The 27,649-nt window shown below is 39.3% G+C and overlaps 3 protein-coding genes across 5 annotated transcripts; 1 reads left to right on the top strand and 2 right to left on the bottom strand.

The window, feature by feature from the left end:
* Window positions 1-533: 533 nt before the first annotated feature.
* Window positions 534-7,335, bottom strand: LOC144210654 (keratin, type I cytoskeletal 18). 3 transcript variants are annotated; one of them, XM_077737420.1, is made up of 12 exons: window positions 7,104-7,335; window positions 6,358-6,469; window positions 4,300-4,418; window positions 3,101-3,372; window positions 2,733-2,858; window positions 2,558-2,640; window positions 2,309-2,465; window positions 2,080-2,244; window positions 1,882-2,007; window positions 1,189-1,406; window positions 916-944; window positions 534-836 (listed from the first exon to the last, which is right to left on the bottom strand). In XM_077737420.1, the coding sequence occupies exons 4-12, from the start codon at window positions 3,350-3,352 to the stop codon at window positions 718-720; spliced, it is 1,275 nt and encodes a 424-aa protein (XP_077593546.1). In that variant the 5' UTR covers window positions 3,353-3,372; window positions 4,300-4,418; window positions 6,358-6,469; window positions 7,104-7,335; the 3' UTR covers window positions 534-717. The 3 variants fall into 3 exon arrangements, with proteins under 3 accessions (XP_077593546.1, XP_077593544.1, XP_077593545.1); XM_077737418.1 differs by having other exon boundaries at window positions 1,882-2,244; XM_077737419.1 differs by having other exon boundaries at window positions 1,882-2,244; window positions 3,101-3,369.
* Window positions 7,336-20,187: 12,852 nt separating this feature from the next.
* ndufa8 (NADH:ubiquinone oxidoreductase subunit A8) lies at window positions 20,188-22,709 on the bottom strand. The gene is made up of 4 exons (XM_077738006.1): window positions 22,511-22,709; window positions 21,768-21,931; window positions 21,088-21,253; window positions 20,188-20,502 (listed from the first exon to the last, which is right to left on the bottom strand). Exons 1-4 carry the CDS (start codon window positions 22,553-22,555, stop codon window positions 20,365-20,367), a joined length of 513 nt encoding a protein of 170 aa, XP_077594132.1. The 5' UTR covers window positions 22,556-22,709; the 3' UTR covers window positions 20,188-20,364.
* A 147-nt stretch (window positions 22,710-22,856) lies between these two features.
* morn5 (MORN repeat containing 5) lies at window positions 22,857-27,549 on the top strand. Its single transcript, XM_077738005.1, has 5 exons — window positions 22,857-23,118; window positions 23,305-23,452; window positions 24,111-24,222; window positions 24,294-24,425; window positions 27,399-27,549. The coding sequence occupies exons 1-5, from the start codon at window positions 23,072-23,074 to the stop codon at window positions 27,494-27,496; spliced, it is 537 nt and encodes a 178-aa protein (XP_077594131.1). The 5' UTR covers window positions 22,857-23,071; the 3' UTR covers window positions 27,497-27,549.
* Window positions 27,550-27,649: the final 100 nt, after the last annotated feature.

Here is a 27,649-nt window from a genome sequence, read left to right as displayed (position 1 = left end):
TGTGGAAGACTCGGGTTCGAATCCCAGGTCTGATTTTTATTGCTTTGCGTAAAAGTTTTAATATTTTTTACTGTATTGTGTGTAAAAGTCCAGCATCTTACACCATGAATCCAAAGTTGACCCCTCACGAGACCCCGTGTGAAAGAGCCTAGCAGTGTTGTTATGCCATGGGAAATAAAATATGTATAAAAGACGTTATTGTGAATGATTTCTTGGCGAGACACTGTAACCGGCACAAGTCCTAGATTTTTAATACTTAAACTAGCTTAGCTCCAATGGGATCAAGTGGGTGAATTTAGTCCAAATGTTTCCTTGAGGATTATTTCTATCCTTTTTTAATCAAAGTTTTGGAAATTAATAATTAAAATTAATTAATATTCGATCTAATCTCTGACGTTAGTTTCCCCAAATTGTGTTGACCAAAAAAAAAATGAAGAAAAAAACTGCAAAAAAAGATGAGAAATGTACCAAAACCCAAGACTGATGCTATTTTAATATTTCATTCATGTACTAATACAAATACTGTGGTTAAGTGTATTTTTAAACATTTCTACTCAAAGAGATAAATATGTCCTAGATCCAGCACTAGTTAAGTATGCAAAACTATATTTAATTAGCTTACACAAAAGGAAAACTTAGCTAAATAAAGTCTACGGTAATTAGAAATAATGCCTGATTTTTGATAGTTTTTTGGGTCTTCTTAATAACTTGCAACTACTATTTTTTAGTGGTTTCCTCAATTTGTTCCACCTCGCTGGATTCGTCCACCACCTTGCCGTTGACCATGGTCTGGGTCACCACCTTCACGATTTTCCTAGTGCGAACTTCGGGTTCTTCTGCAAAAAAATGATAACAAAAACATATCCAAATCAGATATTGGCTCAAGAATAATTTCTTATACGCAAAAGTACTGACTTTTTGGTGGTGGTGGAACTTCTTTCATGCTGAAAGACAATAAAATAGTTTTTCAGAATAAAAAGTAAATGAAACAAAGTAACATTCAAGTATGTTCAAGGCAGACATGATCAGCAATTCTGGTTGTGATGTCACAACCAGAATTGCTGAAAAAAATTGAGCGCACTTTTCAGGATTATAGATAAAAAAATAGACGAAATTTGGAGCCAATTTCTTATGAGATTTGTGCAGTCACTTTCCATTTTCTAATACCTTTAACAACACACTTCTAACCTTTCCTCGCCTTCCAGCAGTCGCCTGTAGGTAGCAATTTCCATCTCCAGATTCTGCTTGATGCGCAGGAGCTGCTCATAGTCGGCCTTGGTGCGCTGCATGTCCAAGCGCAGCTGCGAGAGTTCCTCTTCTAACTGGTTAAGGGTGACCTGCAGGCTCTCCATTTCCGTGCCGTACTTGTGACTTGCTTCGGTCAGGTTGCCCTCCAGGGCCGCAACCTTGGGAGTAAAGAAAAAAAAACACCAGTCTGAAAGCCCGTTATGGCCCCCCGGACGTTTGGTCGCCCGGACGTTTGGTGGCCCGGACGTTTGGTGGCCCGGACGTTTTGGTCGCCCGGACGTTTGGTCGCCTGGACGTTTGGTCGCCCGGACGTTTGACAACATGACAGAGAGTTTACTGTTGAAATCAGAAAATTATATTCATGAGAGAGATTTTAATATCCAAGAGAGTTTAATATCTAAGAGAGTTTAAGATCTAAGAGAGTTTAATATCTGAGAGAGAGTTTAATATCTAAGAGAGTTTAATATCTAAGAGAGAGTTTAATATCTAAGAGAGTTTAATATCTAAGTACTGTTTAATATCTAAGTACATTTGACCAAACGTCCGGTCACGACTAAAGTAAGAGGGAAAACCTTCTTCCAAGTATCTACTAGCCTCAATTTTTTGTCATGGTTTCTGAGTGTTGTCAATCACCTGCTTCTGCAAACTCTCCAGCTCCACTTCCAGGGTTTGAAGAAATCGCTGCCTCTCGACCAACTCCCCCCGAGCGCATCTCAGGGCCTCGTTACTCTCCTTCACGTCGTTCTGCACCGCCTCCAGCTGAGAAACGAGATTCAAATTAACCCGCTTTTTGGAAGAACACCACAACGAGGACCAGCCACGGCGACGTACCTTCTTGCGGTACCACTGTTCAGCGTGTTCTTTATTTTTCTTCACGATCCCTTCGTACTGGATTCGTAGATCGGACAGGGTGGCTCCCAGTTCGGGTCCCTGGGCCGAGTCCACCTCCACGTTGACCTCGTCGCGAGCTATGCGAGACTTGACCTGCTCCAGTTCCTTCCAAAGAAGAATTGGTACATTATTTAGATGTCGTCTATCAATAATTGACACTGTAAAGTACCTCTTCGTGGTTCTTCCTCAGGAAGTAAAGTTCCTCCTTCAAACTGTCCACGTCACCCCTGAGAGAGGCGATAATCTGCTCGTGGTCGCTCTTGGCCTTCTTCAGGGCCACACAATCTCGTTCCACCGACTGACACATCACCAGCTCCGTCTCCCATCTTGGTGACACAAAAGGGGGCGTCGACTTCCCAGCCAACGACGCAAACCTACCAGTTGTTTGGAGGAACTCCTTTTTTGCTCGACCACTCACTTGATCCGGAAGTCATCGGCCGCCAGTCTGGCGTTGTCGATTTCCAACATGAGACGAGCATTTTCCAACGTTTTCTTCCTGACCTGTAAAGAACGATAAAACGAAAAAGATGGAGGTTTTCAAACAACTTACGTCACAGTTAAAACGAGGCTATAGAGAACGTAGTTTGAGGTACCTCCTGCTCAATGGCGTGCGCTTGGGCCATCATGGAGTCCAGGTCGTGACCTTTGGGAATGCGCTCTATCATCACCTGCTTGATTTTCATCTCCAGGTCGGCGTTGGCGCGTTCCAGCGAGTGGACCTGCGGGTTTGAGGAACAAACCGGTTTGATCAAACCGTGACTGGACTTTTCGTAGACGGACAGTTCGTCGACCGGACATTTTGTCGCCATACATTTTGTTGATGGACAATTTGTAAGGTTAGTGGTTGGAATTAGGGTTATGGGTTTGGGTTAGGGTTTGGGTAGGGTTTGGGTAGGGTCAAACGTTTTGGGCATCCCACCCGCCCCTTGGCTTTGGCCCAACGGCGGCCACGGAACTCTACCTTGTCCAGGTACTTGGCCAAGCGGTTGTTGAGACTCTGCATGGCCTCCTTTTCGTTGGCGCCGCCGCCGTGAAATCCGTTGAGCGAGCCGTTCAAGTCGTGGCTGACAGACGCCGAACGGGTCAAGGCGGCGGCGACTGGCGAGAAGGAGACCGCCGAGTTGCGGGAGCGCCCGCCGTCCATCAGAGAACGAGTGGAGAAAGACTGCTGGCGGCCGATGGAGTAACCACGGAGTGACATGCTGGAGGACATGATCCAGGAACAGGACTCTGCTAGAAGGATAGCATGAAAACATTAGTGACAAACACTCCACGGTACGATTAACTTTGTTCGGATTGGATAAACGTTTTTTTACCGTTAGTAATACTCGTTTACTCTTTCTTATATTTTTTCTATTAAAAGAACTCAGTTCTAATTATCTTTAACCATTTTTTATAAGCTTATTCAGCCTAAATGTTCTTATTTCTACTTTTTTATCGACTGCTCCTTTAATTTTTTAAAGGGACACAGTTCTAATTGTCTTTCCCTTTGTTACAGTCTCATTTGACACCATCTTTTCCTGGTTTCAACTTACTATCGTACCTTGTACTTTGGATAAGTGATGTATGAAGTTTAAACAGTCGCTCTTTGTGCCTGGCCAGACTGGACAGAGGCGGGGCTTATCCGCAGGCGCTGACCGACCCACCGACCAACCAAGCGGCTGTCCTCCGGTCACTTTCTCAACCTAGTTGCCGGGCGGATTAACTGTCAAGGGAACCTCTTTCTGTATCTGTCACCTGATCCTGGCAACCCAAGATGGGAGCCAGCCATTCGGGGGTGGGAGGTGGGGGGGGGGGGGGACAGACTGTCCCCTTGTTCACGTGGGAAAATGATGGCCAAAATATGATTGATATCGCATTCCATAACTGACACAAGGGGACGCTTTGTGAGTTGAAAAATGTAACTTTTCTATTCGGATTTTTAACGATTTGGGGATTTTTTTTTTGCATTTGTTTCTTTAAGAAGTGATATAAAGATGTAAAGGTGACAAATAGGCAAATTGAAGACTAATTTGATATTAAAAATTGCATTTTTCTTTGCATTTGTCACTTTAAGAAGTGATATAAAGATGTAAATACGATTTAAGACTAATTCGATATTAGAAAATGCATTTTTTTCTTTAAAAGTGCAGAATTATGAGAATAATATTTCAAACTTACCAGGATGATCAAACGATACGATGACAGGTCTGCAGGGGTGCAAGAGAGGGTCTGGTGCTCCTGAAGCTGCCAGGTGAGCTTTTATTCAGGTGTACCGGAAGGGGGCGGGGCCTGTCAACCTAAAAACACCAAGAAGATTAGGTTAAAAAGGAGTGAACCGTTATATTTATTTGACATTTTGAAAAGACATGTATTTTTTTGTGGTTATTTTTCACATTTTAAGACGCCATTTTTGCTGAAAATTTGGCACACTGACGGACTGGCTCACTCTTATCGAATTTCTTTGTCTCGCATTTTTGTAACTTGAACATCTTTCCTTTAAATAATTCAACAAGTCGCTCCATAGGGTTTTATGTCGTGTGGCAAACTATATATACATTTTATACACATATATATACATATACACATGTATATACATGTATGTACATATATACACACATGTATATACATATATAAATATATACGTGTGAATATTTAATAAAACATCATCACAACCATAAGAGGGCAGCAACAAGCTATTTGGAAAATCCTTGCTAATACCTTTAAATTATGTATTTTAATATACTACAAATGTATTCGGTCATTATACACCAAACTGCGTTAATATATAATAACAGATTGAAATATATGCTGTAATTATATCAATTTAACGTATAAACATAAACATACATTTGGCATACTTGGCAAGAATAAATATGTAACAATATAACATTGTGCATAACATTACAATATCTTGCAAAAATATGAAAAATACTTTTCAGGAATAAAAAAATCTGCCTTAATTTTGATGAAAAATTCGCCCATAATAATAACAATGACTATAAATAATATTGATTATTTAAAATTTTGTGGCAACTGCAAAAAATGGCGATTTTTTTTTGTATTAAAATGCAGAATAATTTGGTGTTTTCTTTTTATATGTGACGGCTTGTAATATCTTTAACTTTGTAGGAAAGTGTGGTTAAACGTGAGGTAAATCCAGAATGATCCTTTAACTTTCACTTCCTGCTTTTCTGCCGTCCCTCCCGTGCAGACTTTGCCTGTTAAACAAATAAACGGGTGATTAAAGGAGCGGGACGCCAGGATACTGCCGCTGACCCCACTTGACTCCCAGCGACTCCTGTCACAAGACATCATGTGATCTACCGACCCACCAACCAACCGCCGCATGCCACTTGACACCCAGGACAACTTGACAACTTTGACCGTCGGGTCAGATCGCCGCGCCCCATTTTTTTCCAGTTTTTACTTCAAAAATCATTTTGCAAAATCTAAAAATATATATAAAAGTCAATGATGAGTGCCCACTTTCTGTTTTAGGATCAAATTCAAATGAAGAGTATATTAGATGTATTGTAAATTTCCTGATTTTCCTCCTTTTAAATCAATAATTGTCATTTTTTAATCATTTTTTTGTGTTTTTAGTTCAAAAATTATTTGGTGGAATTTAAAAATATATATAAAAAAAGCTAAAATAAATATTGTTTAAGATCTATAAAAAACTGAATATTCCGAATTTTTAATTCAATTATTTTAATCCATTTATAAAAAAAATCTAAATATTCAATCAAAAATAGTCCGGCCCACTTAAAATCAAGTTGACGTTAATGCAGCCCGCCAACCAATGTTTAAAAACATTTTTAAAACATTTCAAGTCAATCTCAAAATATATTTTGATCCCCCAAAATCCTTTAAATTAGCATAATCCCCCAAAATGTTTTTGAACGATTTTAGACAAATGCCTATTTTGGCCTAACAGCTATTTTCTGACAAAAAGATTCAAATCAGGAGTCACAAAAAAACAACAAATACACGACAACATATGTTAACCACTTTGTACTTTGTAATACCCCCCCCCCCCCCATATTCTCCTTCAACTAGAGTACTACTCTTCTACATAAAACATGTTTTTGTGCAATGATGATTCAAGAAAGCTTGGTGATATTTTAGATATGAATCTATAAGCCCAGTTTCTGAGTGGATGGCAAGTTGAAAGGAAAAAGTGACGCACATACGTCTGTGTATTTTGTGTTTTTTTTTGTGTGTGTGTGTGTGTACCTTTCATTTAAGTGGAAAGTTGGCCAAGAGCCCAGTGTTATCCTTTAAAACGGGCCGGGGGAAGTCCTCTTCTGGCAGTGCCTTGCTCGAGAGCTTGGCGTTGAACCATTTCCTGTATGAAAAAGCAACAAAAAATGAGAATGTTGTACAGTGTATAAATTGCATTTAATTAATTTGGATTAATGCTCTTGGTTGGAATAGTATTTAATTTTTGGTCAAAATTGGAGTATTTAATGCTATTTTTAAACCTAAAATGATACATTAATAGGGGTGTGTCAAATGTGTATTTGTGTGTACTTTATTTGGTATGATTATTTCATTTTTATTTGAAGTTATAAATGTTATAGGGTGAAAATGCCTGATTTTGTCTCATTTTCTGAACTGGGTTTATCTTCATTAGGGTTGCGGGGGGTGCTAGAGCCTATGAAAATGTCTTTAGGTTTGTTAAATTGTTGTTGAAAAGTTTAAATGGAGTTTTACAGAATGAACAATATTATTTTTTATATAAAATAGTCTGCTTTTTGATGAATAAAACTGTTTCATCAATTTAATTAAAAACCTATTTGATGTCATCTTAGTCTAAAATGGGTGATATTTTTGTAGGCATAACTCATTATACAAGAACACTAAATTTTCAATGTCAACATAAAAAAAAAACTTTAAAAACAAATATTCCATTTCAGTATCGGTTTTGTCTCAAATGAGTAATACGTGAGCCAATAAATAGCCAATTTTTGACATTTTACCAATTCTGGTCCATCGATACGGCCGTGGAACGATGAATATGCACGAGACGTCTTCTTCTTCTTCCTCCTCCTCCTCGTCTTCCTCGGCGATGGCGGTGGCTGCGGAGGCCCGGTAATTGCCGGTCGTCAGGGGTGGCAGGAACGGTAATTTGCATCTGGGGGATCCTGCAATCAGCGTTCTATTCATTAGTGCGCCCGCCGCCGCCGCCGCTTCATCTGCCGGCCACTCAGGGCTGCCAATCTCGCCGTGGCAGCCAAAGCACGCGGGGGGGTGGTGTGGGGGGGCCGGGCAAATGGGGAAAAGTTTCAATTACAAGCCGTGGCCGCGCCGAGTGGTGTAACACGTCTCCAAGCCTATATTTAGGCGGGTTTTTATGCAGGTGATTGACTGCCGGCGCTTTGTCTAAGGAGAATTGGATGAAGAAAGCTCAATGAATGCCGATAATGGCTTGAATGTTCAATCAAGGCGGCCGCCGTCGCCAGCCCGCCCCCCCCGCGGGTGGGTGAAGTGGGGGCTCGTCGGCATCCGGACTAGACAGCGACCATTGTCACTCAAGGCTATTGTCTCATAAAGAGCGCCCCGCCAATCGTCGGATCTGGGAGTATGCGCGGTGTTTTACGCCTCTGGTAGAGGATGCGCCACCGGGAGCCCGGACTGATAGCTCGTATTTCAAAGTGCTCGTGGGCTAAGATAACGCATGATTCGAGGCCAATTTTATTTGGTCTAGGTCTATCTGGCCTAGGTCTACAAAACTCATCTAAACTAAATCTAAACTAAATCTAAACTAAATCTAAAATAAAATCTAAACTAAAATCTAAACTAAAATCCAAACCAAATCCAAACCAAATCCAAACCAAATCCAATCTGAATCCAATCCAAATCCAATCTAAATCCAATATAAATGGAATCTAATCGAATCCAAATCTAATCTAAATCTATTCTAAATCCAATCTTAATCTAATCTAAATCCAGTCTAAATCCAATCTAAATCCACTCTAAATCTAATCTAAATCAAATCTAAATCTAATTTAAATCTAATCTAAATCTAAATCCAATCTAAAGAGAATACAAGATTAATACAATTATCCTATCCAAATCTCAATCTAATCTCAATATAATCTCAATCTAATCTCAATGTAACCTCATCTCAATCTAACCTAATCTCAATCCAACTTGATCTAACCTAATCTAATCTCATCTAAAACTCCATCAAAAAGAAGGAATCCATGAATAGAAATTTAGGTCAATGAAATTCATCCAAAACAAAAGCCTTTTTTTCGGGTGTCAATCAAAGTAGTTATGCTGATCATAAATTCCTGACCTTGACATATCAACCTGTATTTTTTTGTGTAGGGGGGGGGTGGATATTCTTCCAAGGTGGTCCCCTTTTTCATTTGGCAGTGAACATGAACTGAATCCCATCTGACCTTTTGTTGTAATTTATTTGCTTAGAGTGAGGCCTCCTCCTCCTCCTCCTCCTCCTCCTCACATTGGCACAAGTAACCAATGTTGTGACCACTCAGCATATGATATCTTGAAATGTATATTTCATATACAGACACCAGCGCATTGTCTCGTAAACACATTTGAAAATGATTAGACACAATCATGCACGCTGTTGTCAAATCACCACCTCTACTTAATAAATGAAAAGTAATTAGACTGATTAAGACCAACAACACCAAGTCACATGACAAGCACATGACCTTCACAGATAAGAAATTATTTTTCTCACCAAACGCAACAACAAATATTTTGGGTATATTCATTTTTGAAAAAGCTATTTTTTCCAACACCCTATATAAAAATAGAATCATCAAATTTGACTTTATAAATCCTATTCAGAAGCATTATTTTTGCATATTTTTTTTATGAATTGATTAAAAGAACTGGATTAAAAGCCCTGAATATTCCATATTTTATAGATCTAAAACAATGTTTATTTTAGCTTTTTTTAGATATATTTTTAGATTTTACAAACTGATTTTTGAGCTAAAAACAGAAAAATTGGATAAAAAATGACAATTATTGATTTAAAAGTCGGAAAACCAAGAAATATAATATAAATCTACACTCTTCATTTTAATTTGATCCTAAAACACAAAGTCGCCACTCCTCATTTACCGGGCCACAAAAAAATCACTCGGCGGACCAGATTTGGCCCCCCGGGCCACAGCTTTGACACATATTGACTTTTAAAGAAGCAATATTATTGCAGAAAACCCCCAACTCCACACCAGCAAAGCATTTAAACCAACCCCACAATCGCTCAAGCACCCCCAGCCACGAATGTACCCCAACATCAACAACTCCCCCATGTAAAACCTATCTAAAAAAACCTATGTCTCTCTCCTACCTGGCCACAATCCCGACTCAACTTGACCCAAGGATGAACCTGTCAACGCACCACCAGGGGAAAAAGCCCCAATTTCCCCATTTCAACTAGTGTGGCTTGATCTTAAATCACGGCTCATTTCTCCACACACGTGAGCACATTTCCTCCTCGGGCTCGTGACAGCCTTTTTATTGCCTTTGCCCGGCACCTTTCCACCTCTACCGGGCTACCCCGTCGGCATAAAAACAACAAGGGGGCGCTCTGACGGCCCCACGTCAAATTATTGAGGACGACGCCGCCGCTGCGCCTCCGAAAGCCAACGTCCTCCAGATGACTGAAATAACACTATTACACTTGCCATCATGGTGTCAAAACACCTTTCGCTGTCAGCCCGTCTGACCGGCTGTCAAGAAAACCCCCCTACCGCCCCCCTACCATGACTTCTGCCTTTCTATTCGCCGGCTTATGAAAAGAAGACAAGTTAGGAGTGGTTGAAAGAGAGGTGAGTGAATTCCAGCCACTGAAACACCTTGACACGCACCTGTCATGGCGTTTGTGTGGGGAGGGAGGAGGGGTGAGGGACGGGGGTGAGGGGGAGTCGGGGTTGTAAGAAACAAGGGAGCGTGCAGCTCCCTGGGTGGTAAAGGAGACCGATGGCTGCTCGTGACAGGAACTATTTGACGTTATCCAAAACAACAGCTGTAATGGAAAGACGGGTAGGCATACAAAAGGAGAAAATGTGGGTGGGGCTTGGGGGGAAAGGGGACACGCCCACCACAAAGGTGACAAAATAGATCAAACCTGAATGCTAGGGTTTTTTTGGAAAGGAAAAATTATGGTGTGTTGTTGGATTTTTGGATTTTGGGTTAAAATGTGGATGTTTGTTTTGAAGGAGTTTGTTGGAATTGATTTAAAGTGTATCTGTCTCCACTCTTGTTTTGGGTGTTTTACAGCCCTTCTATCTTTTTTTTTAAATGACATTTTAATATTTCTTAATACATTCCTTTACTGACTTTACTTTGTAGTACTTTATACATTTTACTTTAATGATGAGTGATGAATATGTTATTACTTGAGTCCTTTTTTTTACTGTTTGTGTCATATGTACTCTTAACGGATGCACTTTTTTATGTGTATCCTATCTTGTGCTGACCCGGCCCATCTGTCAAATTTTTAAAAAGTTTGCCCACCCCTGCTTTACCTTCTAGTGTCATTTTATCGTCCTGTAATACTTTCAAGTATTCTTTAATTATCCTCGAGCTAAATCTCGAATGAGCTGAGGCGGGTTCAACTCCGTTTTCCGGCCAATGACAGTAAAAACAACAAGAAATTTGGGATGATGCTGAGGTCAGGCTTCCTCTCGGCCAGGAACGCCTCAGCGATGAAACAAATCGAAACAACAAGTGGCGCTTTGCGTGATCTCACTTTCTCGTAGCCAAGTGCCAACAGAGGACAGGCGGCCATTTGGGACGGCCTCAGCGTGGATTTTGCATCCATTAGCGTCCGAGAGGCAGGTGAGAATGATTAGGCACAGTAACGGTCACGCATGTACTGGCCTTCATTAAACATCTGGTTGAGTTTTGTCCAACTGGGAAGCCGCGTAAGGGTGGTCCGCACTACTCTAACACATCTGTCCTGTTAACGCCAGGGCCGGGAAGTCGGTTTTCGGACGTTTTAACGTGACTTCCGCGTGATGCAACGCGACACCTGTTCGGATTTTGGAGGGCGGAGATAGGGGTGGGCTTTGGGGAGGCGGGAATTGAACCACCGGGCCTTGAAATGGGTTCAAAAGGGTTTGGTTGGTGAAGGAATATCGAGGTTGGACTGTGGAGGAAGTGTCAAGTGGTCTGTTGAGTCCATATTTGACAAAATGAGGGGAGATGGGAGAACTGGGGCACCTGGGGGCGGAGTCATGATCTAGGGTTTTGGTTAGTTGGTGGGGTCAAAGGTCAGCAACATGGTTTGCTCAAAGTTAGGATTGAAATAATAAAAAACTGGTTCAGGGAGCACCAGATCTGATTTAACATGTGGATTAACCAGACCTGAACCCTATAGAGTATAGAAAGTCTTGGGAAAGTGCTGTATAATGGGAAGTCAATGCCATAATGGATTTTTTAATCATTTTTTCTGTGTTTTTAGTTCAAAAATCATTTTGTAAAATCTAAAAAAAAATATATATATAAACAAGCTAAAATTAACATTGTTTTAGATCTATAAAAAACTGAATATTTAGGGCTTTTAATCCATTTATAAAAAATATATTTCTTCACCACTGCACATTAAGAATCAATACATGCTAAAATTACTAACACACACACTTGCTACACACACCCCTACAAAAGTACCTATGCACCCCCCACCACACACACACCCTAAAAAAAATCCCATATTAATCCACAAACTCTAACCTGGAGTCTTCTTTAAAGTCACTTTGGGAACTTTAAACATGCTTTCATGTCTGATTGGTACTGAGTTCTTTAGTGTGTGTGTGTGTATTATGCATCCTTGTGTGTATAAAAGTATATGTGTGTGTGTGTGTGTCTGTGTGTGTGTGTGTGTGTGTGTGTGTACACACCTAAGTAGCAACAGATGCTCCTTGTGACCTCAGAGGCTTCCTGGAAACACAAATTTGTCAAAATGAAGAAGGAAAAGAGAGAGACAGAAAGAAAAAGAGACAGACAGTTTAGGTACATGTAATTTAGATGGGACACAAATTCATACACACACACACACACACACACGTGCAATGCGATATTTTGGGCTTGTGTTACATGACCACATGAAAAATGGTAATAGACATGTACTTCCACAGAATCAAAAAAGATGATCAAATGTCACTTGGGGAATAGTTTAGAACATAATCTATTAACCTGCCTGTTATGTTAGGGTTCATCTTATTTTGAAAAGAAAGAAACTAAAAATATATATGTTTCAATTTATGTTGTTTTTGACTACAAGTGGATTACAAAAATTGTTTTATATATTTTTTTAACTTGATTTTTTATTTTTTTTGCTATATCAAAGTTAAAAAAGTCAAAAAGTAGTCATATTAATGTATTTTCACGACTATAAGGTGCACCACATTAAAAGGCGCACTGTCAATGAATGACATATTTTAATTTCTTTTCCATATATAAGGCACAATGCATTATAAGGCGCTCTGTCTATTTTGGAGAAAATTTAAGACTGTTAAGTGCGCCTTATAGTCATGTAAATACGATATATGTATCACTTAGATGGTCAAAAACTTTAAATAGCACAGCAATAAAAGTAAAGTAAAAGGAAGCTCCTTGTTATGTTACATAAAGGAAAATAATTAAAGTAAAAAGTATGCCTGCAGCTGAGAAATTATTTCTAAAGCTCTTTTGATGAGGGACAATTTCCTGTAGATTTAATGACAGGATATTTAAAAAAATTATAACAAAAAAATGGCGTTTTCCTCAGATATGGATTTTTTGGCTCCGCCCAATATTATGGATGGAAAACAATGGCGGATATTTGAGTGGCAAGCCCATGCTATAACGTCTTTGGGGAAGGCCGGAGGAAACACGCGTGCCAGTCGTCCTCATGTGCGACCAATTATTTGACAGACTAGTTTTTTGGGGGGCGGGAGTAGGACGTTTCAACCATTAGCCTTTTAGCTTGGGGATCAGACTGAGGGTAATAGTGACTAAATACTGAGTAAACACATTTGGCTAATAGGTCATTCGGACTTGGGGCGGCGAAGGTCGCCCGTTGGCTCGCCGGTGTCGTTTTTGCGGAAATCGGAGGTGCTGAAAAGATGCACAAAAAAAATTGGGATGAAAAAAAACGTTGTGTCAGGCATTAATATGTGACAACAATATTTCAATGAAGAGCATTGATATATAGATTCTATTATACAAAAACATTAAGGAAATATTGTGTTAGATATTTCATCTTGGTGGAAACCATTTTTTAGTATTCGGATATTCCATTTAAAATAGTAAAATGCATTTTAGAAACATGTATACGTGATAACAATATTTCAATGGCTATTTTTGATGTATGCTATTATATAAAAACAATAAGGAAATATTCTGTTAGATTATTATCTATGTGCAAACCACTTTATAGTATTCGGGTATTCCAAGATGAGCATTGAAAACCGTAAAATGCATTTTAGAAAATATGTGATAACAATATTTCAATGAAGAAGAGTATTTACACTATTTTTATGCAAAAAAAAAAATTCGGTTAGATTACTATTTAGGTGCAAACCACTTTTTAGTACTTAATACTCCAAAATAAGCATTCACACATACTTTCAATATAAAAATGAATATTTCAGTTCATAATCTCAATTAAAATCCAACTATCATTTTTAAAAATTAAATTCCACCAACAATTTAAAAAAACTAAAATTCCTTTTGGTTAAATTTAACAATTTTTGACACAAAATATATAATCAAACCAACAATACAGCAAAAAAAACCTCCACAACATCACCGCTCAATAAAACTACATGAACAGCATTTCTTATCAACGACATCCACTCCAATTTTGACACCGCAATCCTTTCTTTACATTTCCCTATTTATTTGTCCATGTGTAAGTGTGTGTAAGTGTGTGTTAGTGTGTTGTTTTCGCAGCGTTGCAATGCATCACTTGACATTACCCAAGCAAGTTTGAGATGCAGCGCATCAGCTGAAAGCAATTTGGTCCCAAGCGCAGCTGCCAGGCGGATAAGACTTTCCTTCTTTCGTTTACTTTGAAATGTTCCTCTCCGACCCCCCCGCGCACCCCCTACCCCAACTTCCAAAATACACAAGGCAGCCAAATTGCAGACATATGTGAGATGCGGATTGGGGGGGTGCCGGAGAGGCTCCCTACATTTTTTTTTTTTCATGCCCCCACTATGCAAAAGTCCACATTGTTTATTTAAAGAACGCTGAACACTTTAGCACTATTAAGCAACATGTCATATAGTAAACTAAAGGTTTCCTCTCAGGAAAAATCCTTGACAGTTTATTTTTCTTGGGCAAAAAGTTGGTTTTGACTCACAAGTAAGCAATTGGCCGGTGAAGGTGTACCAAGTTAAAAGGATAAAGTCAACCAGGAAGTAAAGGGACATTCATTGATCTGAATATAAGACGATGTTTTTTTTCTTTGCGTTGGAATAAAGGTATAAAAAGTGTTGGTTCTCTTTAAATCGGGGTTTTGTATACTTGTATTATTTTGGATGTTTTGTGATTGTGGCTAAATTGTTTCAGTTTTGGTCCATTTGCGTAAAAATGATATTCTTTTGCTGGGTTTTGAGGTTTTTCTAAACAAATTTTGGAAGATTATAGTCCTGTCAGTTTCAAGTTATTTAAGTGAACGTAGTGGGTTTTACTTTCGGTCCTGGAAGGGCACAAATAAATTTATTTATACGATTATTTAAGTGGAATTGGGATTATGGGGGGACAGGTGAATTATTCAAAATTTAATGCGATAGAATGCAGAATTTCCTGAGTATAAGTTGCAGTTTTTTGGGGAAGTTTGGCAAATACTCAAGTGCGATTTATATATGTTACTTTTTAAAGGTAAATCTATTAAAAGAAGACCAGTTTACTCATTTATAAAATAAAGTCAGTCTAAAATATTACTGTTTCCACTTAAATTTGAGTATTGATGTGATAGAGTGCCGTATCTCCTGACTATAAGTCGCACTATTTTTTTCGTTCGTCGAATACTCAAGTGCGACTTATATACGATATTTTTATACAGTAAATCCAATTACAAGCCCTGTTACTCTTCTATTTGCAACGTTCCGGTCACAAGACTACTGCCCTAACTTTTAAAACTTGCGATTAAATAAACAACAAAATCCCAATTGGACATTTTGTAAGTCCCCCCAAAAAAAACATGTCTACTCAAGACCTTCATCAGGGCAAACCGGGACAAGCGAAACGGGGGACGCCGGCCACGTCATCCGATGCAGTTTTAGGACCGAAAACGTGGACGGAAAGGTCGCCCTGACTGATAGCCCGCCGAGACCCACGTAGCGGCTAATATACCTTGACATACGTAGGAAACCCGAAACTCTGCGTCAGATAGGAGCCACCCAGAGGAGTGTGTAGCCCGAGACGCCCCGTGTCCTCTCTAACTAGCAATGTTTACATGAGGAATGCTTTCGTATACCTTGAAGGAACCCGCAAGCACAACAGCATTAGCGGCATATGGGTTCCACGCCATGGGAACCACGATTTAACTTTGCTTGGCAACTAACAACTGGCAACACTTTGTTTTGTGTGGGTATGTTTTCAGTACATAAGATCAAGCACTTCAGTCAATATTAGCTTGGATGCTGTAATATTGTCAGCAAAAGGCTTAATGGGAATTGAAAAGGGCAAAGTGACTCCTATGTGGGTTGGAGTCAAAGCTTATTTTCAAGAAGGAACAGCAGTGACATGATAGGAAGAGACAGTTTGGAAAGTCAGAAAAGCAACAAAGTTAGCGAGTTGACTGCCAACAGAGTTTGTTGTTTTTATATATATATAAAAAAAGAGTGGAAACCAATAGTTACGAGCCACTAAAATGCTGGACTAGTTTTTTAGTGTGGGAAAGAAATATAGGCCTGGGAGTTGTTATGTTGAACAAATGAAAGATTTTTTAAGTATTTTCAGGAAATCTTACCATGAAATTTTGAGGAAAAACCTCCAAAAAAGTGGTATTGTTTGAGTATGATTCAATTGAATGGATTTTTTTTTTAAAAATGGTTGATGAAATTAAACTTTAAATGAAAATTCCAATAGATTAACAAGGGCTGGCTCTAGAGGTGACTGTGTAGTTGTTGTAGATTGTTTGTCTTCAACCTACACAAAGGACTACTAAAAACAGAAATTAGCTCTTGGCTATAATCATTACATATTTACATACATATATGTTCCTAAACATGAGTATAAATATGTTAGTTATTCAATAAAACAAACTAAAAACTCAAAAATATGCCTCAAAACTTGTTGGAGAATTCACAACCAACTGACCAATGAGATTAAGTCTCCCCATAACAGCTCAAAGTTATGTGAAATTTCCAATTGATGAATTACCGTCGTGATAATCATCCAAAAACAATCCACATTTCCCAAGTCATGAAGTCATGCAACAATGTCGGCCTATCAAAAGAGGCCCTGTTTTCTAACTCAAAAATCCATTCTTCACACTACCTCACACCAAAAAGATGATTATGTATCATTTTCCTGACAAGAGGGCCAGAACGTATAAACAAAAAAAAATGATCCAAAGGAAAAAATGACTAAAAAGTTGAACTGGAACACGGCGCAGCTGGGTGAAATCCGTTTGGCCGAATTGGGGCGAGATAAGGAAAAACGGCCATGACGGTATGAAAGCCAATTGGCTTGGATTTATAGCAGAAAAAGAAGGAAAAAAGCTCAAACGGGATTGGTTGTTGGCTTCGAAAGGAACGTCAATAGCTAACAATGGAGAAGTGGATCTATCGGCATAGACGGGGCGACGAAAATCTGGGTTTGAGCCAACGTAAACACGTGCTACGATCGTAACGGCCTTGTTCGTACGAACAGGAAAACATGTAAACACTTAAAGCTTTCTGGATGCATATGTATGAAGACATACATGCAAAAGACCAGCTCCTAAACCACAACGTCTCTCTAGTCGTAAGCTGTCTGTCGTTTCATTTCATCACATAAGTCCACTTTGCTAGAATACCACAAGAAAAAAAATGGCTACAGTCGTATTTTTACACATGTGGAATAAACATAGCGGCGTTTCCGCAGAATATGGCCGTCCTGGCAGGGTATTTTTTACAGTGGAAGTGAAATTGTACATACTTGAATATGTTAACTTGCCAAAAAAATAAGACAGGAATTTAGGACTATATTATAACACCGTTAAATAGGAAAATATCTATTTGAGTCATCAAAATAAACTAATATTGGCGCGCTGTGAAGTGAGAACGTTCCTGTTCAGTCTTGTTTTTTAAACGGCGAACCCACCGACACGTTCGGCGCCTTGTTTTTTTTTTAAGTGAGGCATTTGGCGAAACTGTAGCGGGACGTGCCGTCCGCTGCCAGGCGTGTCGGCCTGGAATGCAAAACATGAGCCGTGGTGGCGTCCTAAAAAGTGGCACCAGTGGCATGTTTTCAGTTCCAGATTTTTTAGATTGGTCTTAATTGTTGGGCTTGAAATGAAATGTGAAAAAAAGATGATATATTTTCCAAGTACCAGCTTACTACCAAGAACATTTGTAATTTGAGATAAGCAAACGTGTTCAAAGTTTTCCTGGCATTCCTTTTAAATAAAAAAAAATATATTTTTGGGTCATATTTCTGGGCTCACAGTTCTGAGGTCGCGGGTTTGATGCCGGGTGGGTCCTCACTGTTTGGAGTTTGCATTGGGCCTGAGTGGGTTTTCTCTGGGTACTCCAAAACATGTGATTATGAGATGCAGGACAACATTAAGCTGACCCAGTAAATTTTAGTGGGTCATTTTGATGTTTTCCTGCATTTCATAATTTAATTTAGTGACGAAACGATCCAAGTAAATTGAGTATTCTAAATTGCCCCAAGCTATGATTGGTGGTAGTTTACTAGGATACGCTCCAGCACCCCCATGATCCTCAGTTCAGAAAATGAATGCATTTCAAAATGGGGGTAAACAAAGACAGTAAAAATTGACAATCTTAAGCTTTTTCTTCCTCAATGTTATTATTATTATTGGTGTTTTTAAACCAAGTTCTGCTTAGTTTTGACCAAATTTGTATCATTTTACAGTCCTTATTTTCTTTCTTCTGGCTTATATCCGAAACAAAGCATTGAAAATGGAAATCCGGGCACTTTTCTTTTCCAGCATGGCGGTTCAAAGCCAAGTGCAAGAGAACTTTAAAGTAGCTCTTCAAATAAGATCACAGAACACAAAAATGGCCAGGAACATAAACAGATAAAAGCCCATCTCCTTTATTGGGGGTCTGTCTGGAGTGTGCCCACAGTAGGGGCTCTTAACCTTAGGGATGATGAGGGTCAACTTTCCATCTACAACTCCATTTCGGACTACGCCGTTTGGTGCTCTTCGCCAATGCAAACGCCGATTTAATTGCGACACCCTTGGTGGTGGTGGTGGTGGTACTAGGGGGGTTGTTAGCTATTGACAGGCTTGTTACAAAACAGCCAGATCCCGTATTTTATCCCTGGCGGGCTGTTGCTTTGTGAAAGCCCCGTATTGTATTTCTTTCCTGCGCCAGAGCCCGTTTCCTGTGGCGCTGGCGTGTCAAACGACGATGACCCGCCGCTTCCTGCGAGTCGCATGGAGGCGAGGCCCTGCCACGAGCCCTGGGGGGCCTCCTCCTCCTCCTCCATTTTTTTGGACCTGGTCAACCCTTGGTGGTTATCCCCGCCCGGCCGGGCACGCTCCTCTAGGTCCTTTCCTCTTTGGACTTAAGTCTTTCCTCCCCCTTTCTTGGGGTCAGGAGAGGTTCTGTCAGACATTTCCCCTGCACCTCAGTTGATCAAGACCACACCTTGTGAGGGGGATTCCGTCTTTTGCCACGTGCAGTGCTAGCAAAATGCCCCCTGACACCCATTGCTTGCGCAAAATTATCCAGTTCTGTTGGGAACGTATAGAAATACAGTAATCTTATGGATACTGTAGACCAGACTGGTCAGCAAAAATTGAAAAACAGCAAAGTTGGATTGCCTCTATTAATATTACATATCATACCGTGACCGGACGTCTGGTCCCCGGACGTTTGGTCCCCGGACGTTTAGTCCCCGGACGTTTGGTCCCCGGACATTTGGTCCCCGGACGTTTGGTCCCCGGACGTTTGGTCCCCGGACATTTGGTCCCCGGACATTTGGTCGCCAGTCTTTTGGTCGCCGGTTAATTGTACATAGATATTAAACAGTACTTGTATATTTAACTCTATCTCATGAATATAATTAATAATTAATGACCGGCGACCAAACGTCCGAGCACCATACCATACTAGTACCCGCCTATCCAAGACGAGGTGAACTCAAGGGCGGCCACTGGTGGCGCTATACATCGGACTGGGAGGGCTGAACAATCCCCTTGAGATTTGAGTTCAATACAACAACTACTAGGACTCCCTTAATGTTGGATAAGAGAAATTGTTTCCAATTCCAAACCAGGTCAACCAAAGTTCCTAAAGAGAATGCCTCTATTCGGGAAGCTCCATTTTTATCAGGCGCTGAATAACTTATCTGTTCTTATTTGAATTTTCTGATGAATGCTGGAGGACTATCCACCCTATTACACCCAAAGCTGGAACAGTCAGAGTAAACACCTGCTCGACTTCTGTGTTGAGCTGCCAATTGGAATGTTGCTATTTATTCCCTGTAGAAATCAAGAACACAGCAGAGGCTAAAAGACCAAAGCCGACTGACAACTAGCTTACAAAAGACCAATTGGGTAAAAAAAAAAACCTGAAAGAATACCATTACCCTAACATCTGTTGGTCAGAAGGGCGAGTTTTTCCAATTGGCTACTCTTTCCCTTTAGAGGTCACGGCATCCTCGCTTAGCGGCACACGTGAGCCGGCGCCGCCAAACCTTTCAAAAGCGCTTCTTTTGCCGCTCCGTCAGGAAACGGGAAGCGAGCTTGGATAAAAGAAGGAAGCAGAAGCGGTTCTCCGAGACTGCAGGTAGTCGTCACCTTTAGTCTTGACCTTTGACCCAGTCCTCAATCAGGCTGACAGCAGACGCTTGGACAAAGTGCAGATGCACACAAATAGCGAGAAAAAAGAAGACATAAAGTCCGCTTAATTTATCTCTTTATTATGTGACGACAAAGTTCTCTCCTGACATTTACAGGAAAGCGGCCTTTCTTTTGTCAAAATATGTTTTATGGTGACAACTTTGAGGATCAAATGCTGGAGAGTGCTAGTAGAAGCACTATTGAAATTTTATGCTAGCTTTTGGAAAACAGTGCCCTCACCAGGTCCAAAAGAACAACCTACTGCCATATTTGGAAGGCTCTAGTTTACTCTCAATGGTGGGGTTGGGCTCGGGGCGTGGGCGAGAGTGGTAGGGGTCCTCGACTGGAGGTCGAGAGGTTGAAACCTTGGTCACCTACAAAACAAAACAAAAAAACGGTTACTTGATTTGTACAAGTACACATTGTTTTGGCTAAACTAGTAGCCTCTAGAGTTTAAATTTTTTCATCAGTAGTTAATAATTATTGTGAAGAAATTGTTGTCAATGATAAGGTTAAAAAAATCTATAAAAAAATTATAATCTTAAACTAATTAGACTAAAGAGAACAGGGGTTTTATCATGTTAGCAACAGAGGCTAACATACTAATAACAAGGCTAAAATAAGTGATTATGAGATTCAGGACAACATTATGATGATCCACTAAATTTTAGTGGGTCGGCTTGATGTTGTCAAGTATTTACAAGGCATTTTAAAAAAAAATTAAAAAGAGAAAACACCAAGGAGAATTTATTTTGGACCTATTAGTCACTAAATAAGTAAATTATCCTTGGCGTTTTCTCTTTTTTAATGTTTTTTAAACGCCTCGCAAAGAGAAAACTTATTGAAAATGTCTTTGTAATATTTTTCTTACTTGATATCAAGATGTTTTACAATGTTATGTAAATGTAATGTCTCTAAATGTATTTTAAATCTCAAGGGCGGTTGGTCAATAAACTCACCTTGGACAGATCTCCCAGTTCAGGTCTCTCCCAACCCAACTTGTCCAACACGCAGTTGTCAAAGCCTTGTTGTTGCCGCCGGCATTGGCGCAGCTCGGCCAAATTGGAATAATCCAGACAGGTCCAGTATTCTGTGAACGACTCGGCGCAATTCCCCTTGATTTGCCTGACAATAACAATCGCACTAAGATTGGGCACCCACAACCAAAATGGCCAACATGCACAATGGAGTACATGACTGACTCCTCGCCGGGACTCCATTTTGAAGGGATTCGTTTCAACGACTCAAAACAGACGAATCATTTTTGAATATATAACACCCACTTGATTAGCGAAGCCAAAAATATTTTGAGAATTCCAGTAGACATTTTCTTGAATTGGACCATTTTTATGTCATAAAAAAGATACTGTAAACCCATTTTCATCATTTGTTTGTAAATACATGACACATTTTAAGACAATGTACTTATAATATTGCATATATACAAAATATATCTTAAGGTTCCATATTATTTCTTTGTTTAGACATTGCAATTCATGTTTTTTTTAAAGTGCTTACCTGGAACTTATTAAAAAAGACAAGTGGTTCATTCTAATAGGCAGAGCTAGCTTAGCATTTAGCATGACATCATATATATTGTTGTTTTCAAGGCCAAAATGACAACAAATGACAAATGTACCTGAAGAAGTCAAGTGCACACTGGTTGACTTTCCTCCCTTCTTGAAGACACTTTCGGGGGTCTTTTTCCTCCCAGCGGCAGAGCATGAACTCTTTGTTGGGTTTATCGCACTGGGAGCCATAATGGTGGGCGGCTGCCTTAAGCACCGCGGATGAGACGCTCACCTGAAATTGCAGACACAAATTAGTCTCCATAATTTCCCCAAAAAGACACCTTCTCTAACCTGGGAGCCATTTGGACTTTTGAATCTACATAACATATTTATTACCAGCAACTGTTGGAAAAAATGTAATACACCCAAGAAATCCTAATCCTAATACTTCCTACCTTACAATTTATGAAACTACAGCCATGGAGTTATGAGATGTGTCTGTAATTTAGGGTTATACAGACGTTCATCTCAATATTTTTCTGGAAAAAAAAGCAGCTCTTCCTCCAATGGAGTTGAGCAGTACAATGTAACATTTTGAACACAAACAATTATTGTTTACATTTCCAGTGGTGCACAATTGCAATCAAAACTGATCAAAATTCGAGTTCCAAGGTCATGTTCAATGTGTCAAAAATATAAATAGGTAGTCATAATAAATAATAATTCAAATAAAACAATGTTGAATAAATAGTGACTAAATGGACGAGTTTAGCGCAGCTGATTTTTCCAGGCTACAATCAATTGGAGTTGTTGTTGGCTAACTAGTTAGCTTCTACGATCCAGTGCAATTTGATTTCACAACGTTGCTCACCTCTTCCACATTCAGCTCCTGCAAACTTGGGATTTCCACCGGCATGGCTGCATGCGTTTATAACAAAGCACACGCCAAAAAACCGACGATGTGGAAGATAAAGTTTGAAGGTCTCCCCCACGGAGAAGGTCAGCTCGCCTTCGGTTGAGTGGCTAGTAAAAGGCGAGTGTTGATGACGTAAAATAAAATGACGTCAAACCCAAATGCACTTGCGCACTTCGTATTTCAAGTATTTATTTTCAAATATCTGCTTTTGGCCATTTTACGCAATTTATATACATCTATATTTAAATTAAAACATGAGACACTTTTTGACGCAACATTTTCTCAATCCTAGTATTTTCTGACGGATACTATGTTGCCATGGTAACAGTACACAGTCAACATGACGAAGTGATGCTCTTTCAGTTGGTTTGACGTTACATAATCCCAAAGTTATCGACTATTTTGGACACCCTCCACTATTTCTATTTTCCGTTTGACAATTTAGATTTTTCTGTGTGATAATAAGAAGAGGACCTTTTATTTGGACTATTGTATTGCAGATGAATTTAAGAAAAGATGGAGCTCACTGGAAGCAGTTACAAAGGCCCAACTCTAAATGCCAGGTATAGATAAAATATTGAATGGATTTCTTTAAGATTGATATAAATATAAAGATTATTTGGGTAGTTAAGTATTTTAAGTGGGTGCCTTGTAGTTTTCAAACAATAGATTTCAGTATATAGGCAAATTTTGACCTATTTATGAAGGCTATACTAATGCTGACATCATTTTTTGTACTGTATTTTCAGAATGGAAGGAGAAGGGGAATATACATTCCTGTCGGAGACTAAATACATAGGGGAGATGAAAGATGGGATGTTTCATGGGTCAGGTGTGCTTCACTTTCCAAATGGAAGTAAATACGAGGCCACCTGGGAGAATGGCATAGCAACACAAGTGTGTCTTCTTCATTTTTTTTTGTATGCATTTGATTATACTTCTCGTTACATCTGCTACACGTTACGGCAATCACTCGTCGTTCTGGGGGCGGTTATTGGGTTTCCCCGCTTTTGTACTTTAGAAAGGTGTATTTTATATCCTGCTATTTATGGCGTTTGCAGCAATGATTGCAATTATTATCAATTCAGGCAAAGGGTCGTTTCAAATGATAGTTTTGATGAACCGTGACTAAATATAGCCAAGATTTCCTTGCACCTGCATTATAACTAGGCTAACCCCCCCCCCCCCCCCCACCAAAAAAAAGTAACACGAGCATATGGAAAACAGTCGATAAATTCCCCAATTAAACTCTACCAAAAACAACCACAGAAAAAAAACAGACATTCCTTTAAACCGCTTAATGCACTTAAGAATGCCATTTAAAAAAACATTTGTTTTTAAGGGATATGCACGCTAAACCCTAGGGTCTCATCTAAGCTAGTTTTAGTCAAAACCAACAAATATAGGCCCTGTGAGAATTGTAAAAAAAATGCTTTTCTATGGAGACATTGCCATTTTCTGAACATGCTGTAAAAAATAACACAAAATGATCAAAAACTAAACATTACAAACCATGATTTAAACAATTATAGCCTTCTATTTTTCATTATAAAAGGGATCCTTCACCTTTGACGATGGGTTGCCATACCAGGAGAAGAACTGGGATTACTGTGACGGCCATGACAGGCGTTTCTACACTGAGAGATGCAATGGTCTTCGCCCAGCAGGTTCCATTTCTCGCCATTTAACTCACTAAAATAAAGGATTACATGTTATTTATTAATTTTTTTGCATGTAGGTGAATCCCAGTTGACGGATTTGCATCCTCCACGTGATATTCCTGAAGGTTGCTACGACTGCGGGGATGGTTTCTACGATCCGATGACTAGAACCATTACGGCCTATGATGGGGAATTCCTGAGAATTGCAGGTAAGTAATCTGTTTAAATCATTATGTTCCATATTAAAGTGGAAAACAGAACATATTTTTATATATTTTTAGGTTTTATGAATTTATTTTTGAACTAAAAACACAGAAAAATGATTAAAAAATGACAATGATTGATTTAATAGGGGGAACATCAGGAAATATAATATAATATTTAGTTTTTTTTAACAAATTGATTAAAAGAACTAGATTAAAAGCCCTGAATATTCAGTTTTTTATAGATCTAAAACGATGTTCATTTTAGCTTTTTTAAAATATATTTTTAGATTTCACAAAATGATTTTTGAACTAAAAACAGAAAAAAATGATTAAAAATGACAATTATTGATTCAAAAGGGGAAAAATCAAGAAACATAATATACATCTATACTCTTCATTTTCATATGATCCTAAAACAGAAAATCAGCACTCATGATTTACTTTCCCGGGCCGCACAAAATGATCCGCCGGGCCAGATTTGGCCCGCGGGCCGCCACTTTGACACCATTTTTTTTTATAGTTTCCCCGTTTTGAAAGTACGAAACAAAGTGTACACGATGTAGGATTTGTAAACAAACATTGATTTGGCAAGCAGAACGGCAAAGGCTTCCATATTGTTTGGCGCACTTTCCTGTTTCTGGAATAAGCACTTCCCCTTTGAAAAGGTTTCTACTGTGAAAAACATTCCAGTGCCAAGAAAAGCACCTCTGGTGACTTCACCACGGGTTTTCCCTTTGTCTCGAGGTGCTTCACAGATTCAGATAACGTCAGGGCCTGCACGTTAAATGTAAAAGATTATTATGACCAATCCAAAGAGCGGTCATGCATGGGTGATCATTTTTAAGATGGGTATCCAAGCGGACCCTGTTTGGATTTGTGATAATATCGTACAAGTCAATCGGGTACAGACGACTTCAACATGTAGCGCTTGGTTTTTAACTGTAAATGTCGAAAATTGTATTGGAAATCCAAGTTTTTCACATTCATGGTAATTCTAAGGGTTGCTATTTAATATCAGTTCATCTAAAAATCAGATAACAGCAAGAAAGTAGTTTCTCTCCCTCTTAAATGTTCGCATTCCTGTAAAATGATGCTGAAATGGTCAACTAAAACAACATTTTTTCCAACAAAAATGCACAGATTTTTTTTTTTTTACCTACATGATTTTTGAGACCTAGTTAATCACGTCAAAAAACAAAAAAAGCACCTTTTACAATCTATATCGCTCTATAATTGGTTTAAATGTCGATTCAGTTCACTTCAAACACTCACAATTTAGTTTAAATCCTAAAATCTGAATAACAGTGCAGTAATGGCAGCTAGATTCTCCACCCCCCCAAAAAAAAATCATGTGGAGTTGAACCCAAATTCAGGGAGTGCATGGCGTCCCTAACAAAAACTTTACCAACTAAGAATGAGTAGTTTTAAGTAAATAACAAGAACTTGGAATCAAATAACAAAACTAAACCTGTCAGGGAAGAAATAGAGAAATCAGAATCTTACTAACAAACACAGGGTTTAAATTGACAGACAAAGGTTGATTACAAACTACCCACACCTGATCACATTAGGAAAGGCAACCCATGATTGACACAATACTCAAACCAACCCAAAAGTCCAACTAACCCAAATACTTTAACCCTTAAGCACACTACCAGTCCACAACACCACCTAGAAATCCTCCAAAACATGAATATATATTCATCCAATCCGAAAAAGGCCGCCATTACCGAATCCGTGAACAGGGAGGGGGGTCAATCTAATCACCATTAATGTCGGTTTTAGGGGTCTCCTCTTGACCCCGTGACGAGGTCCACCATGATTGCACTTTACAGCCACAAAGACGGACGTAAAATGTTTGCAGCTGCCGATAAGTTGAATTGACCGAACCCCCCTTGGCTCCGCCCCCGCCCCCTACCACCATCTATCCTTCACGATCAGGTAGAAAGAAAATTAGGGGAGAGTTTTTGTCCCTGAAGTGGCTGTTAGCGTCGACGCTAACACTGGCAAATTACACACAATCAGCCGACAAACGGGATTCAAACCGGGGCCCCCCCAACCCGCACGAGCGCCAACCTTTTACTGGGCGAGGTCCGCGTACGTTGCTCAAGTGTGTGCAGCTGCGCCAGTTCTAGAGAAGAGCGACTTCCCCTGCAATTAGCTTCACATTTCACTCTTAACAATTGACAAACTGCGGTATTATCTGCTTTTTTTTTGGTAGGCCGTCTTTGGGAGAACACACAAAAAATTGGGTCGGCTATTTTGTGAAGGTTCATTGTTTACGGGTGTCTGAAGTGGCCGTGAGAAGTTATTTTCTGTTAATTGTCAGGCTTATCTTGATTTGAGTGAATTTACCAGCGACCTGAATGGCACTTGACGATTCAAGCTGCCTTTTTTTTTGCGCAAAGTGACCCGCGTTTTTTTAATTCTTGGGCTCGGTCGCCATTATGTGTCTTTTCATGTGTGGTGTGATTAGTATGCAGTGTAAAGGGAAGATTGACTTTTAAGTGTCGGTCAAGCGGGGGGAAATGGTTTTTTTTGGGGGGTATGGCGTACTTGTTTTGATTGACGTCAATCGTGGAGGGCCGGGTTTGAGGGTTGTACAAAAAAATACTGTCAAAAAAATGGTTTTGTTGTGTTTTAGGGGAGATGAGATGGTCCGGATTTGAGGGATACACAAAAAAAATGTCAAAAAATATGGTTTTGTTATGTATTTAGATGTAAATAAATAGGTCAGGAATAAATAGATGTGTTTTTCTTGAGAATACAGACACAGTAAAATACTTTTAGATATAGATAATGGGACAATCGAGTTCTCGATAGATTGGGGGTCAGGGTATGATGGTGGTTATTTTGTAATTTCTTCATCTAATGTAGGTCATAATTAAGCCGACCTTAACATAAAATTAGCATTGAACATAAACTTGCTATTTGATGAATGTAATATTAATGGGATTATGTTTTTTTTTAATATAGATGACTCAGAAAGTGAGTGGATTGTGCGAACATGTCGAGTGGCAGAAGATCTCAACCCCGAGGCCCTCCAAGATGATCCTTCTTCCCAAGTCATATAAATATGAAAAAAAATACTTATTGTCAGCCATATTAAAGTCATTTTTGGATAATATTTATATATTTTTTCTGGTCAAACATCTATTTTGCAAATGAGGCTAATAAAACATTCAAAACAGCTTAAAAATGCACTGAAAATGTTACATTTATATCCC

This window comes from Stigmatopora nigra, chromosome 17 (assembly GCF_051989575.1).
Source record: "Stigmatopora nigra isolate UIUO_SnigA chromosome 17, RoL_Snig_1.1, whole genome shotgun sequence".
In the NCBI taxonomy this organism is placed as follows: Eukaryota; Metazoa; Chordata; class Actinopteri; order Syngnathiformes; family Syngnathidae; genus Stigmatopora; species Stigmatopora nigra.
The sequence above is the reverse complement of the archived record's forward strand: the minus strand, read 5'-3'. Positions and strand labels throughout refer to the sequence as shown.

Coding starts and splice junctions, on each gene's coding strand:
- LOC144210654 (XM_077737418.1), bottom strand. CDS start 3,352: ATGTCCTCCAGCATGTCACTCCGTGGTTACTCCATCGGCCGCCAGCAG. Junction 2,641..2,732: donor CGCACGCCATTGAGCAGGAG/GTACCTCAAACT, acceptor CGTTCTTTACAG/GTCAGGAAGAAAACGTTGGA. Junction 2,466..2,557: donor GCCGATGACTTCCGGATCAA/GTGAGTGGTCGA, acceptor TGTGTCACCAAG/ATGGGAGACGGAGCTGGTGA.
- ndufa8 (XM_077738006.1), bottom strand. CDS start 22,555: ATGCCGGTGGAAATCCCAAGTTTGCAGGAGCTGAATGTGGAAGAG. Junction 21,254..21,767: donor TGTGCACTTGACTTCTTCAG/GTACATTTGTCA, acceptor TGTTATTGTCAG/GCAAATCAAGGGGAATTGCG. Junction 20,503..21,087: donor AACTGGGAGATCTGTCCAAG/GTGAGTTTATTG, acceptor TTTGTTTTGTAG/GTGACCAAGGTTTCAACCTC.
- morn5 (XM_077738005.1), top strand. CDS start 23,072: ATGGAGCTCACTGGAAGCAGTTACAAAGGCCCAACTCTAAATGCCAG. Junction 24,223..24,293: donor CAATGGTCTTCGCCCAGCAG/GTTCCATTTCTC, acceptor TTTTGCATGTAG/GTGAATCCCAGTTGACGGAT. Junction 24,426..27,398: donor GGAATTCCTGAGAATTGCAG/GTAAGTAATCTG, acceptor TTTTTAATATAG/ATGACTCAGAAAGTGAGTGG.